Here is a 14,817-nt window from a genome sequence, read left to right on the forward strand (position 1 = left end):
AGGGAGTGGCCACCTGCCACCTCTTGTTCGATAACAGTGTGACAGAACTGAGGAACCTTCAGGCCGGACTCTCCGTGAGGAGTTACACTTTCTGTCAAGCTTATACTCTAAGAGGAATTAAATCAGAATCAGGTAAGACACAAGATTAATAGATCGCGAATGTGTATTTTAGCATAGGGATTTACAACTCCTGCTGAGGTGAGTCATTACAACTGATACAAGTGCTTGTAGTAGGCCCACATTTATAGAGGTTCACGAAATAAACAGATAGACCTTTTTTAAACCATTACATGAGCTTAAAAGTAAAGATTTTTTTTGTTTGACTGGTAAACAACATGCTATGTTTCTCTTTAAAAGACACATTTTTTTTTGGTGGGACCAAGCAAAATGTAAAACTTGGCTTTGAAGCTTGAATAATTGCATTTTCTTCGAGGTAATGATATTGATTATAATGGCACAATGTGAAGTAGCATACTAGCTGCCATTTTCTCCCAGAGTGAGAGAACTTTGTTCTTCATCAAAGCAAGTCTGTGCAGGTGAAGAAGCAGCCAGCCACATTCCAGTTCTTGCCTGGGGTCATGACGGTGCAGCATGCAGACCCTAGCAGCACAACACTGTTACAGAGCTAGGCCTGGCTGAATACCTGCCTGTGTTACAAGCACCTAACAGGAAAAGAGCTATAACTATGGCACTCACTCACTTACTAACTCAGATTTCTAATTGATACACAAGTTATACAAGCATCAGATTTTTTAAATATCAAAAACATCCTTTTCTCAAATTATCTTTAAAGAATATCTGAAGTCTGATTAAAGGCCACTTCAGTTGGATAAGTAGCCTACTGCATGGATGGGTGTATTGACATTACTGAGAGTTTGATGCTGACAGTTTTCCTATAATGCGCAGAGACACCTTCTGAGGACACTTCTTGATTGAATGGATAATGCAGTCACAATTGCATGTCATGACACATTCCGGCAAAAGCAGTGTGTCTTCCATTGCACCACTGTGCAGTTAGAGAGACCGCAGAGAGACAGTCATAGATTGAACCTGAAGCACGACCCATGTACTGGCTTTTTGAGATATTTAAAAAGTCCAATAACTATATAGCTGCCCACAGTGTAATAAACACCAACTAAACAATCAATCTTTGGATTTAGATCCCTAAGATTTGTTTGTTTTTTATTAAAAGATTGTGAACAATATACACACTGAGCAGGCCATTTCACAGTTGAAAAGTCAACTTGACATTGTGGACAAACTATGTAAAGGTAATGGTGACACTGTCTCTAATTTACCTCAAACCTGGTTTGATTATTTTCTTGTTTAATTGTCTTTAAAATGTCAAAAAATAGTGAAAAATCTCTCACTACAGAACTATGGAATGTTTGTAATATTTTGCTTTAAACAATTACTTAAACAATCAATTGACCAGGAAAATAGTTGTTGATTATTTCTTTTTTTGATCCACTATTATTGGACTAATCATTGCAGCTCTGGAAATATAGCCTAGCCGTTTTTTTAAACCAAGAACCCCTTAACTGAAAGAGAGACGGAGCAGGGAGCCCCTACTACTAATATTGTATAAAATGAAGTAGCATATTAACCTGGGCCTACAATAACTTGTAGGGCAGCCTAAAGCCTTTACATACCTTTTTAGCTAAGCTATTAAAATAATAATTGTCGGCAGGATTTTATAAATCATCGCTTAATGTTACAAATACATGTGGATGAGTGAATCCTTAGGATATACTGTATCTGTGGATGTATCTTAGTGACTACCTTACCTGGATTTATATTTGCTAATAATATGTTGGCTTCATGTTGAGACATTTCAATTTAAAAAAACTTCCTACAGGTCCCGGACCCCCCTGTTGAAGATCTCTGGCCTACACGATACTGATTTATCAGCAGGAAGCTAATATCTGTTGATACATTGCCCAAAAGAATTTATCGGTCTCCTCTCTCTCAAGAGCAGCCTTGTTGAAGTTTGTAGCTTCTCCGCCAGCTGCTGTGGAATTTCAATCTCATTTGTCACAATCTGTCACCCTGAATCAGTCCCTGTCTTTCTCCTCCTAGATACTGTACGTTTCTAACAAAACACTGGAGTCCAGAGAGGGAAGACTGGCAGCTGTGATATGCAGGAATAACTCCTAATCTGGACAAATGTTTGGGTACTAAATAATATTCCTGCTGCTGCAGCGTTTGTTGTGTCTGAGTGTTGCAAGAGTTAGTTTACTCCACCTTGCTTTCAGTTTGTGATAAAAATCTCCCTCTGGAATAGTTGTTACCATAACAACTGATCCCGAGGGAGATTTTGCCAGCATGACAGTGTTTAAGAGAGTCAACAACACTGTGCCTGGAAAGTGTCGTTTTTGTTCACTAAATAACAAGACTAGAGAGTTGTTAGAAAAATGCAGAAGAAAAGACTTCATGGCCGTGAGTGATTTTAATTAGTGGCTTTTATTGTTTAGATTAGTAGTTCTCAAACTTTTTCAATAATATACCCTTTTGAAATTTTTTTCAGCCATGTACCACACAAAACATTTTTGGTAGAAAAAAAAAAAATCTTTATAAAGTACAATACAGGTCTGTGCTACAGTGTCTGCGTTAATAAATACCAACGTTGTAACTGAAAAACATTTAAATGCTACATTTCAAATGTTTAGAATCACTAAATCACTCATTTATTATTGTAGTGTATAATTCTTTTACAAACTGATGAATTATGAAATCAAATCAAATGACCACATTAAAAACAGCAGAGCACTGGGCCTGAGATCATTTTAACATTTTTGCTACTCGTGCTATAATACGATATGAGTTTTGGCACAATACGAAAAACATGCCTTTCTCAATACCTTACTTTGACAAATACAAACATATTTTTTTATATTCAGCAAAATAAGCCAAACGTGGTTAAATGTTGTCTAAAATACAAGCAGCTGTCCAATAACTTACAAAACACAGTATAAGATTGGTAAGATTATGATTTAAATCCATAAATATCTGAAAAAAAAAAGTCACCAAGACTGTGAGTCTGACTGGGCATTTGATGGCAACTTTCAATGCCATACCATGATCTGTATGTATCAGACTTCTAAGAATTACACTTAATAACCGAGCCAATTTAGGAGTAAAAAAGTTCTTTGCTGAGTGTGAGCAATAAGACACAATTATCAATCAGCTTACTCCAAATTTTTTTAGTTTATTCATGTGAAATCTGTAATATCTACAGTAGCAAATAACGTGAAACTAACAACAATCTAATATATTTATGATATAAAAATGTATACATGAATGTAAACTATTAACAGTCTTTCTTTATGCCCCATTGTTCTGGGTTTAAGTTTTTAAGTGTTCATCAGTGAAACAGAAAACATGTCCAAAGCTTCACCACAACCAGTGCTATTTATTGTGTCATTCATCATTCAGACTGAACTTTTTCTTCATTTCTTCCAGATTTCTTTCTTTAATTTAGTTTTTACATAGCTGACAAATATCTTGACACATCAGATGTTGCAATTCTTTCTGAGCATTTGTTGACTCATTGTTTGTTCCATGTGAGCCAAGGAGTGTATTTGTATCCACCACAGCCCCACATACTATAAAACCCTCCGCCTCCTCAATCCCCTCTTGTTTGGCCTCCCACACCCAGGTGATGGTGCAACATGCCAGCCATGCTGCAAACTCATCTTCTCTCTCTTTCCCCTTTTCTCTTTTTTCACTGTACACACACACACACACACACACACACACACACACACACACACACACACACACACACTTACACACACACAACACACCGCACAGCCCTGCTGGGGAATTCATGGCCTCAGGCTAACAAAACACAACCCTGTCCAACAGCGGCAGCGGAAAGCCCTGAGAGAAACTAACACAGCTCAGCTCCCTCGCAGCAGGCTAACAACATGGAGCTTCATTTATGAGAAAACACATTATGACTCTTTTCTGACAGACACTCTTGAGAGGTGGGTAACTGGCTGCCATGTCTACCTCACAGCTAGGAGGTTTGTTGTTAAGGTTGTTTCAAAGTATTTACTCTGTGTGCTGAGTCAACCTCAGATGTTTGATTGACAGGGCAGACTACTAATGTGAGGAGTTATGTTTGGGTGCTTAAGGTGAAAGAGTATTTTCCTAATTTGTTTTATTTAATGCGTCAGTTGGTTGCTGTAACCTGAAAGTTCAACCAAAGTATGTGCAGGCTTTCAGCTTTTTCACCCAATGAAAAGATATTGGTTGACTGTTTGGAGGAGTGCAGTTGCAGTTTGCTGTGATTGTGGCTGTGTGCTAAAGTTTTTACGACCTTCAGTAACCGTCACCATGTTTGTTTAAAGCTAAGTGGTTGGAGCAGGATCTGTTGCAGGGATGTATTTTTTATGAGGCATTCATTTCTTACAGGAGTGGTTAGACATTTGGGATTTTCGATACCACTCTCATTTCTGTACAGATAAGTAGCTGGAGCTAGCGGCCGGTTAGCATAGCTTAGCACAAAGACTGGAAACAAGGGGAAACAGCTAGCCTGGCTCTGTCCCAAAGTGACAAAATCCACCTACTACCCCCTGCACTGCACTTAGCATAGAAATACTCTGGTACATACCCCCCTTTAAAACCGCGCAAATTGTCATGTCTACTTTTGTCATTTGTACGTATTAAAGGGGTTGTACTTGATATGCAGTCTGGGATTGTCTCCACACGGCTCTCACAGACCGTTCCCCAACTCGTCAAATACTGGCGCTTTGTCACGGCCCTCAGCATCAGATACCGACGCACAAGGCACTCACATGCTCTGAGATGCACAGGCGGCCGGACCAAAACAAAGAACAGAGCTTGGATTACAACACACACAGAGGGAGTGTGACTTTATTCTCTGCTAAAGACGCCATTACCCCACATCTATCTTACTTTTTTAAAGATTATTTTTTGGGCATTTTTATGCCTTTATTGACAGGACAGCTGAAGAAATGAAAGGGGAGAGAGAGAGGGGAATGACATGCAGCAAAGGGCCACAGGTTGGAGTCGAACCCGGGCCCACTGTGTCGAGGAGGAAACCTCTATATATGGGTGCCCACTCTACCAACTGAGCTATCTGGGCACCCAGGTAATGGTTGTTTACTGCTATATTTGTGTTCTAAATATCATGTAAAGCCCCTTTAAACAAACAAGCTACAGCATGCTAAATAGTGATCTTTAGAGGTGCTGGTGGGTAGATATTTTTTACCCTCAGACAGAACCAGGCTAGCTGTTTCCCCTGTTTCGGGTCCATATGCTAAGCTAAGCTAACCATCTTGTGGCTATGACTCTCTCTGTGAAAGTGGTATCAATGGTCTCATCTTACTCTTGGCAAAAAAGCGTGTGAGAGTATTTCCCAAAATGTCAAATTATTCCTTTAAAAAGGACAGAAGAGCTGCTTCCCTGCTAAATTAGGAGTTGTTTCCACCTCATATTCTTGCATGTAGGACAAATCAAAACAGGTTGCATAACAGCCCACAGCGAAGAAGCTACTACACAAGTTACTCAATCATCACATTGGTTTCGGACAGATTTAGGTGTTGTTTCAATTTACGGCATTTTGTTCTCCCTGTCAGCCAGGTAGTTTCCCCTTCAACACTGCAAATGCTATGACATGTAAGTTATGTTTGCATTCGCTAAGAAGAACGAATTTCAAGGAGTTTTCCTCATTGATGTCTCCACACTGTCACAATTTGACTTCCTGAATCACACATGCCCTCACTTGCAGTAACTGTTAGGAAGGAATGTAATCAGTGGCTCTCTGAATCAAATGATGAGTCACAGACACCTCATGGCACAAGATCATGAATGTGAAGCGTAGTATGACTGTAGTACTATGATGAAGCAAATCACAGAACAGTGTGTACTCTCGTGTTAAAGACACATTGTCACTACAGTTAGATTACTTGGACCACAATCTTAAAAAACAGCACCTTATTATATGAAACAGGCTTTCCTCTTTTCTAATTTGTCATCTTCAGGATTGAAGATTGCAACCAGTTTAGGACCCCCAACGTTTTACTACTCATTTTAAAATCTTAATGAATCTTTTTCCTTTTGTCTGTTGAAAGGATGACGTGGATATGATGGTGCTTACCCAGCCCTGAGAATGTATGAGGTGATGTCCGGTGACACCCTGTCCTGGAAGGTGCTGACTCCAAGCCAAAGCAGCACAGAGTCCACCCCCGAATCGCACTTTACTGGGGACGGAGGGCCTACCAAGATCCTCAAAGTTTGCTTCTGCACCAACAACACCTTGGGCAAGAACTTCAAACTGGTTAAATGTGACAGCTCCTGGCAAATTAGGGTAAGAGAAATCTAAAAGAAATCTGGGGAAGGGAGGTAATGTGTCAGAAGACTGTGATTAAGAGAGTAATCTTGTTTATCTGATGGAGTAGTTTCGATTACAAATCGAAAAAAACTGTATTTGAGCCAGACATCTGTTTTATTTAGCCTCCTTAAAGGTGCTCTAAGCGATGTCACGCATTTTTTAGGCTACAACATTTTTTGTCACATACAGCAAACATCTCCACACTATCTGCGAGTTGCCTGTCTCTTCACACACTGTAAAAAAACGCGGTCTCTGTAAACAGCCCAGGCTCCACAAACGGCAACAAAAACAAACTGCATCTTTAACATGCAGGAAAGGCAATCAATCCTTCATTGGTGTACAGCAACAGAAGTGATGAGAGGAAGCATTTTTAAAGGTTTCAGTGCTTCTTTCAGTGATTTCTTTTACAGCTAATGTGTTAGCCCTTACATGTAAATTTGAAGCAAGTATCATCCACAAAGTAAATAGAAGGGTAAATAAAAGTTCATGATATTTAAAAAAAATTCAAAGATTGCTCATTTTGTCTTCTTTAGGCTATCATTCGTTCGATTCTGATCAGTGGTCGATTGGGGCCGAACATTGAACACACAGGATGCTACGGCCTCCTGTTGAAGCACCTGAAGTCAGACGAACTTCACTGGCTGCATCCAGATCTGACTGTCAGCGAGGTGGAGCAACGCTACGAGAGCCATCATGTGGAAGCTGAGTGGAGGTACTGATAGATTGCAAGGACGTTTGTGTCTGATTTGATCTTGTAAAGTGAGAGTATGGCGTTTGATAAACTTGCATGGTGTGTCTGTTTTCTCTCCGAATGCAGGTATGACCTTCGTGTCAGATACGTTCCCGTCGATTTCGTGGAAAAATTCAAAGATGACAGATCTACGTTAGTGTATTTTTACCAACAGGTAACAAGCTGCAGTGTATTATATTGTTACGTTGTTTGGCTGGTATAGGATTCATTGTTTAGACAATGAATTTTTGGCAATAAAAGGTGTTGTTTTCACACCACATAAGAGAGCAGCTGTCAATGTGTTTCATTGGCTGCTTTTGTGTTGATAAAGTTGAATTAAAATTTAGGTGGTACTCCTTTAGTTTGGAACAACTCTACATTAGGGCTGCACGATATGAGGAAAATATCTAATTGTGATTATTTTGACTGATATTGCGATATGATTCACGATATTGGAGGTAATGATAATTTTTTTGCATTATGATTCTCATTTTATAGAAATAGAATAAAAGAATTTTTTTTAAATGATTATAGTGTGATTTTTGCGAGGATCTGGAACCTTACGTCTGTAGGATACCATTTGTAGACCGGTACGTCTCTGCAGCGCCACAATACCACATTCAGAATGGTTTGACACATATTTTGCCTTTAACAAATATTGCGCCCTCCCTGCAATTTGGATATTACCAAATTACCATATTGTGATTTCTATAAAATTGCAGTTAATTGTGCAGCCCTACTCTACATATAACAATGTAAAACCTTCAGTACTGTATGACAGGGCCACAAAATGTTTGCTACCGGCCCGCTGGAAACCATTTAATTCTGCAGAGAAGCTGAATAATAATTATGAGCAGTACATTAAATCTGTGCTGTGTGGGCGGGTTGGCTCAGTGTGGCTGGGTTGGCTCAGTGGGTAGAGCAGGCGCACATATACTTGGAGGTTTATGCCTCGATGCAGAGGTCCAGGGTTCAAATCTGACTTGTGACGATTTCTTGCATGTCTTCCCCCTTTCTCACCTAGCTGTCCTGTCAAATAAAGGTGGAAAAGCCCAAAAAACAATCTTTTAAAAAAAAAAAATCTGTGCTATTGGCCAGTATTGTCAATATAAAAACTGTCTGTGAGTGGAAATGGGAAAATAAATATAAATCTATATGAATCTTTATTTTGTCACCATATCACATTATTTTTTACAATAGTGTAATAGTCCAGCATAACTGTAGTATTCATGTGTTTGTGTTTCATTTTATGATAGGTGCGTAGTGATTACATGCAGTATCATGCCTCTAAGGTCAGTGATGGGATGGCGCTGCAGCTGGGCTGTTTGGAGATAAGGTGAGTCACTGCAGTCCTCTCGTTCTTTTGCTCTCAAAGTCTTAATTAAATTCGCTTTATTGAGTGCAGTGAGTGCAAGGTTACTTGATAGAGTTGGTTAAAGTTATACTGGCAGGTATGTGTTATACAGAATATACTCTGGTACGTTTCATGGGTTTATTATAGATGTAGAAGAGTAGGTCATAAAGTGACTTATTGTTTAGTTCTTTATGAAGAACATTTGGTTGTATAAAATTCATTAGTTGCTGAGATGTTTTCTTTTCATAGGAGGTTCTACAAAGACATGAATGCAAAAGGTCTCGAGAAGAAGTCCAACTTTGAGCTGCTAGAGTAAGTTTTTATTTTCCATTAATCTTGTAACTTTGGTGACATAACTTCACTCATTACTCTGTATGGGTTGATGGTGAGCATTGAGTTACCCTTTTAAAAGCCCTACTGGATAATGTTGCCGATAATTCTTGTAGCAGCTTGACTACCATTTTTGTAGTCAATTAAAAGATAACATTTAGAACATGATGTTTTAATCTGGTAGCAATATACATATATTATAAAATTCCTACTATTTTTCTGAATGTTCCTTTACAAATGAAGAAAAGACGTGGGCCTGGACCTCTTCTTTCCTAAACAGCTGATTAACAGCATGAAGGTAAACTATGCTAACCATGCTTTTCTTAATGACTACCACATTTATTTTCCATATTTAGTACTGGGTGGTCAATCAGACCTTCATCAGAATGTACATAAAAATAATGTTTTAAATGTCCCTGCTTGTGATCCAGCCAAAGCCGCTACGGAAGTTGATCCAGCAAACGTTTCAACAGTACGCAACACTCAAGGAGGACGACTGCATTATCAAGTTTTTTGATACCCTCAAAGACTTCATCAACTACGATGAAGAGGTTTTCCCATGTGAACTAGTGGTGAGTAGCCCCCTAAATCCTATGGAAGTCATGGTTCTAAACATCAGCAGTTCCAAATCCAAATCTGCTCTTGTTCACATTAATATTACAAACATTTTCCCATGCTCACTTGCCAACAGCAAGGTTGGAGTCTTGCAGTGGAGCTGGTCATTGGTGGGAGGGGGATTCGCCAACGCACACACAAGAATTCAGCGGTAAGCATGGTTAAGATTTAGATATTACTAGAGAGGGCTTTGACCTTTCATCATATATTACATTGTGTTGTGTTATATAGCTAATCTATCTAGCCTAGTTTCAGGATTTGTGTTAAAGAAATAGTTGACCATTTTGGGAAATGTGCTTATTCACTTCCGAGTTAGAGAGAGAAGATTGATACCACTCTCTGTCATAAAAGCGGAATTAATCTTCTCATCTAACGCTCAGCAAGAAAGACAATAAGCACATTTCCCTATTTCTATTTCAATACAATAATAACTATTCCTTTGTAGTAATCCTATACTTCTAAAAATACCACTGCTTTATTTATTCTGAAAGTTGTATTTATCAACTCCTTATCAAAGTCTAGACATATTTTTCAAAGAAACTGGTCCCTTGCCATCAGTGCATGCTACGTCATTATAGATCTAACACCGCTTATTAAATGTAATCAGTCTCATCATAATTACATTTATTGCATTCCCCTTTTATGTGCCTCAGCCTGTTTTTCTAGCCGACTTCAAACAAATCAAGAAAATACAATGCTTATCTCAGAGCGACGGCAAGGCTCTCATAGACCTCAACATAGAGGGGGCCAGACAAGTAAGTACCACGACATTATCTACCTAGTTATACAATATTACTTTGTACAGTGTTAAGAATCAGAATAGCTAAAATAAGTCAATACATTTACTATAGAGAGCGTCTGCACAGGAAATGTGAGCCGGTACACGTGCTTACATTGTGGCCTTTTTTCTTCTTCCTGATAGCGTCTATCAATCAATGTGGCCACAGTCCCTATGGCAGAGAACATGATGGACCTTATTGACGGCTACTGCCGCTTGGAAACTGACACAGATGATACTGTCATCTACCGACCAAATAGAGGTGTGTACCACTCAGCCACTTCCCCTGTTGCAACATTACCGTGGTTAAAGCTTACAATACATATGCTGTTTCTACGGATGGAGCATATGAAAGACTTTTTTAAATGTATTATTTAATCTTAACTGGAATTATCATAACTAATTTCTATCCTAGATGCCAATGCGCGGAATTCCCTACCTGAGATTCCTACAGAGTGAGTGGCTGTTTTTAAAACTTTGAATGATGTGTGCCCTCCCTCAGCCTCAGCGTAGCTGCAGAGTCCAAGCTGTTATAATGTTCTTTGGTTGTAGGATGAAATGAAAAGTTTGAGTTATAAATGAGAAAGGCTGTTTTATTGAATAATTCTGTCAGCGCTCTGAGGAGCCATAAATTGAACATTTATAAGCGTGGCTTTCTCTCATTCCGTCTTTTCTGTGGAGCAGCAGAGACACCAGCTCGGTCAGACACAGCATGGGTGAGCTGACTGTTTTCACAGTTTTACATAACCTCCATGTACAGTATAATGCTATACATAGCATCTTCAAAGCCAAACCTTTATGTCATTATCTTATAAAGTAAAAGCAAATTGATCTTTCTTTCGTATTTTCAGGGTCAGAAATCTATTGTGAGATTCTCGATGAACGGCCCAAATCAGGTTCGTCGAAAGTTTGTATTCATGTCTTTTGCAGAATAATAGCTGTGGAACTCACTTTTGAACTATCGTCAATTTAAATCTTTTTCTGTAGTTATAAAGTACGGGATCAACCGAAGTGACATTGTTCTCGGCCGAATCCTTGGTGAGGGTTTTTTCGGGGAAGTCTACGATGGAGTTTACAAAAAGGGTGTAAGTGCATCCCCCTAGTTGAAGTATATCAATACTACCAGCAAAAAAGGATACAACTATCTATAAACTGACTACAGACTATAATTGTGGGAAGCTTGTTGGAGGAATATAAATTAATACAATATTTATGTTACCAGGAGTGACAATTGCTGCATAAAATATGTAGCTATAGAACATATGATCGTATTGACTTGAATTACACATGTAGTAGAGCTGCAACTGACATTTATCTAAAACTGCTTTTCAGAATGATCTAAAGCCTAAATGAAGATCTTCAGATTACAAGTTTTGTCTGACCAACAGTCCCAAACGCTAAATATACCAGTTTACTGTCACATGAGACCAATGAAAGCAGAAAATCGTCACGATTGAGAAGCTGTAACCAAAGAATGTTCGGTTTTTGTTTGAAAAATGTATACATTTATTGAAAAATTATCAAAATAGTTGTAGATTAATGTTCTGTCCGCTACAGTCTGTCTGTAAATGCTTTCACTAGTTTCCATTCAAATGTTCACAGCATCACGGTGTTTTTTTCCGCGGTTGATTTAACAGAATGGCGAGAGGATTAACGTGGCAGTGAAGACCTGCAAAGACTGTTCACCTGATGTGATGGAGAAGTTCATGAGTGAAGCAGGTAATTAGTAAAATGCGTAGAATATAATGAAGCAAATGTGATAACAATAACTGTGACAATAAATATGGGGACTTTGTGTGCTTGCCAGTAATTATGAAGAACCTCAATCATCAGAACATTGTCAAACTGATTGGAATCATAGAGGACGACCCTGTGTGGATCGTCATGGAGCTTTATCAGTATGGAGAGGTTAGTGCCAATCTTAATTCCATGATTTCAGATTTAATCTAATCGTACTGTAGAGTTGAACTGAAATCTTGCACAGTTCTGTCATGAGTCATTGTGTTGCAACTTGATTCATGCATCTCAGCAAGACAGAAAATCTGTGCAGATGAAGAATAAGTGATTCCTGTCTTATTTAAATGTGACGTTGCAGCTCGGGAACTACCTAACTCAGAACCAGAACAAGCTGACAAATACAACTCTGGTGCTGTTCAGCCTGCAGATCTGCAAAGCTCTTGTCTACCTTGAAGGGGTCAACATGGTGCACAGGTGAGAGGCTCCTTTATTTTTTGTGTTGTTATCCAGGAAGTGGAGATACAGCTGTTGTCTTGTGTCTGTGCTGTTTTCATCACAGGAAGAATGGCTAACACAGAACATACAGTATACTATGTACGTTTACATTTCTTATCCTGGCTGGAAAAATAAATCCAATAATAACATAATGACTTACGATCACTGCTGGGGTCGGGTGCGCTGCCACATGGGTGGCAGTGAAGGTCAGGGGCCTCGACGGACCAGACCCGGGCAGCAGAGGCTGGCTCTGGGGACGTGGAATGTCACCTCTCTGTGGGGGAAGGAGCCGGAACTTGTGCGGGAGGTGGAGCGCTACCGGTTAGATCTGGTGGGGCTTACCTCTACGCACAGTCTTGGTTCTGGAACCATACTCCTGGATAGGGGTTGGACTCTTTTCTTCTCCGGAGTTGCCCAGGGTGTGAGGCGCCGGGCGGGTGTGGGGATACTCACAAGCCCCCGGCTGAGCGCCGCTACGTTGGAGTTTAACCCGGTGGACGAGAGGGTCGCCTCCCTATGCCTGCGGGTTGTGGGGGGGAAAACTCTGACTGTTGTTTGTGCATATGCACCAAACAAGAGTTCAGAGTATTCGACCTTCTTGGAGACCTTGAGTGGAGTCCTGCATGGGGCTCAGTCGGGGACTCCATAGTTCTGCTGGGGGGACTTCAACGCGCACGTGGGTAATGATGGAGACACATGGAAGGCGTGATTGGGAGGAACGGCCTCCCTGATCTAAACCAGAGTGGTTGTTTGTTGTTGGACTTCTGTGCTAGTCATGGATTGTCTATAACGAACACCATGTTCGAACATAGGGATGCTCATAAGTGTACTTGGTACCAGAGCACCCTAGGCCCAAAGGTCAATGATCGATTTTATAATCGTTTCATCTGATCTGAGGCCATATGTTTTTGGACACTCGGGTGAAGAGAGGGGCGGAGCTGTCAACCGATCACCATCTGGTGGTGAGTTGGGTCAGGGGTGGGGAAGACTCTGGACAGACCTGGTAAGCCCAAACGGGTAGTGCGGGTAAATTGGGAACGTCTGGAGGAGGGCCCCTGTCCGACAGACTTTCAACTCACGCCTCCGGCGGAGCTTTTCGTGCATCCCTGTGGAGGCTGGGGGCATTGAACCCGAGTGGACAATGTTCAAAGTTTCCATTGCTGAAGCTGCGGTGAGGAGCTGTGGTCTTAGGGTCTTAGGTGCCTCAAGGGGCGGTAGCCCACGAACACCGTGGTGGACACCGGTGGTCAGGAAGCCGTCCGACTGAAGAAGGAGTCTTTCCGGGATATGTTATCCCAGAGCGACTCCGGAGGCAGTTGCAAGGTACCGAAGGGCCCGAAGGGCTGCAGCCTCTGCCGTGAAAGAGGCAAAGCAGCGTGTGTGGGAGAAGTTCGGAGAAGACATGGAGAAGGACTTTCGGTCGGCACCAAGGTACTTCTGGAAAACCGTTCGCCACCTCAGGAGGGGGAAGCGGGGAACCATCCAAGCTGTGTACAGTAAGGATGGGGACGCTGTTGACCTCAACTGAGGAGGTAATAGAGGCGGTGGAAGGAGCACTTTGAGGAACTCCTAAATCCGACTAATACGCCCTCTATGGTAGAGGCAGAGCTGGAGGATGAGGGGGATTGGCATCAATTTCCCTGGTGGAGGTTGCTGAGGTAGTTAAACAACTCCACAGTGGCAAAGCCCCAGGAATTGATGAGATCCGTCCAGAAATGCTTAAAGCTCTGGGTGTGGAGGGTTTGTCTTGGTTGACACGCCTCTTCAACATTGCGTGGAAGTCTGGGACGGTGCCTAAGGAGTGGCAGACCGGGGTGGTGGTTCCCCTTTTTAAAAAGGGGGACCAGAGGGTGTGTGCCAATTACAGGGGTATCACACTTCTCAGCCTCCCCGGTAAAGTCTACTCGAAGGTGCTGGAAAGGAGGGTTCGGTCGATAGTCGAATCTCAGGTTGAAGAGGAACAATGCGGATTCCGTCCTGGTCGTGGAACAACGGACCAGATCTTTACTCGCAAGGATCCTGGAGGGAGCCTGGGAGTATGCCCAACCAGTCTACATGTGTTTTGTGGATCTGGAGAAGGCGTATGACCGGGTGCCCCGGGAGATACTGTGGGAGGTGCTGCGGGAGTACAGGGGTGAGGGTCCCTTCTCAGGGCCATCCAATCTCTGTACGACCAAAGCGAGAGCTGTGTCCGGGTTCTCGGCAGTAAGTCGGACTCGTTTCAGGTGAGAGTTGGCCTCCGCCAGGGCTGCGCTTTGTCACCAATCCTGTTTGTAGTATTTATGGACAGGATATCGAGGCGTAGTCGGGGTGGAGAGGGGTTGCAGTTCGGTGGGCTGGGGATCTCATCGCTGCTTTTTGCAGATGATGTGGTCCTGATGGCATCATCGGCCTGTGACCTTCAGCACTCACTGGAT

At 41.4% G+C, this 14,817-nt stretch overlaps 1 protein-coding gene across 2 annotated transcripts in view; it reads left to right on the plus strand.

Moving 5' to 3' along the window:
* The window catches only part of ptk2bb (protein tyrosine kinase 2 beta, b), a 23,564-nt gene continuing 8,747 nt past the window's right edge, over positions 1-14,817 (plus strand). The window contains exons 1-19 of one of the 2 annotated variants that reach the window (XM_078275276.1): positions 1-132; positions 2,080-2,174; positions 6,102-6,337; positions 6,895-7,073; positions 7,179-7,266; positions 8,348-8,427; positions 8,695-8,757; positions 9,019-9,073; positions 9,207-9,347; positions 9,467-9,541; positions 10,044-10,145; positions 10,313-10,430; positions 10,584-10,623; positions 10,853-10,884; positions 11,020-11,064; positions 11,156-11,253; positions 11,806-11,887; positions 11,976-12,076; positions 12,264-12,379. In XM_078275276.1, the coding sequence (XP_078131402.1) occupies positions 6,140-6,337; positions 6,895-7,073; positions 7,179-7,266; positions 8,348-8,427; positions 8,695-8,757; positions 9,019-9,073; positions 9,207-9,347; positions 9,467-9,541; positions 10,044-10,145; positions 10,313-10,430; positions 10,584-10,623; positions 10,853-10,884; positions 11,020-11,064; positions 11,156-11,253; positions 11,806-11,887; positions 11,976-12,076; positions 12,264-12,379 (1,613 nt within the window). In that variant the 5' untranslated portion in view covers positions 1-132; positions 2,080-2,174; positions 6,102-6,139. The remainder of the gene's footprint in view (positions 133-2,079; positions 2,175-6,101; positions 6,338-6,894; positions 7,074-7,178; positions 7,267-8,347; positions 8,428-8,694; positions 8,758-9,018; positions 9,074-9,206; positions 9,348-9,466; positions 9,542-10,043; positions 10,146-10,312; positions 10,431-10,583; positions 10,624-10,852; positions 10,885-11,019; positions 11,065-11,155; positions 11,254-11,805; positions 11,888-11,975; positions 12,077-12,263; positions 12,380-14,817) is intronic. The other variant, XM_078275275.1, reaches the window with a different exon arrangement.

The sequence above is a fragment of the Sander vitreus genome, chromosome 18 (genome assembly GCF_031162955.1).
Source record: "Sander vitreus isolate 19-12246 chromosome 18, sanVit1, whole genome shotgun sequence".
NCBI lineage: Eukaryota > Metazoa > Chordata > Actinopteri > Perciformes > Percidae > Sander > Sander vitreus.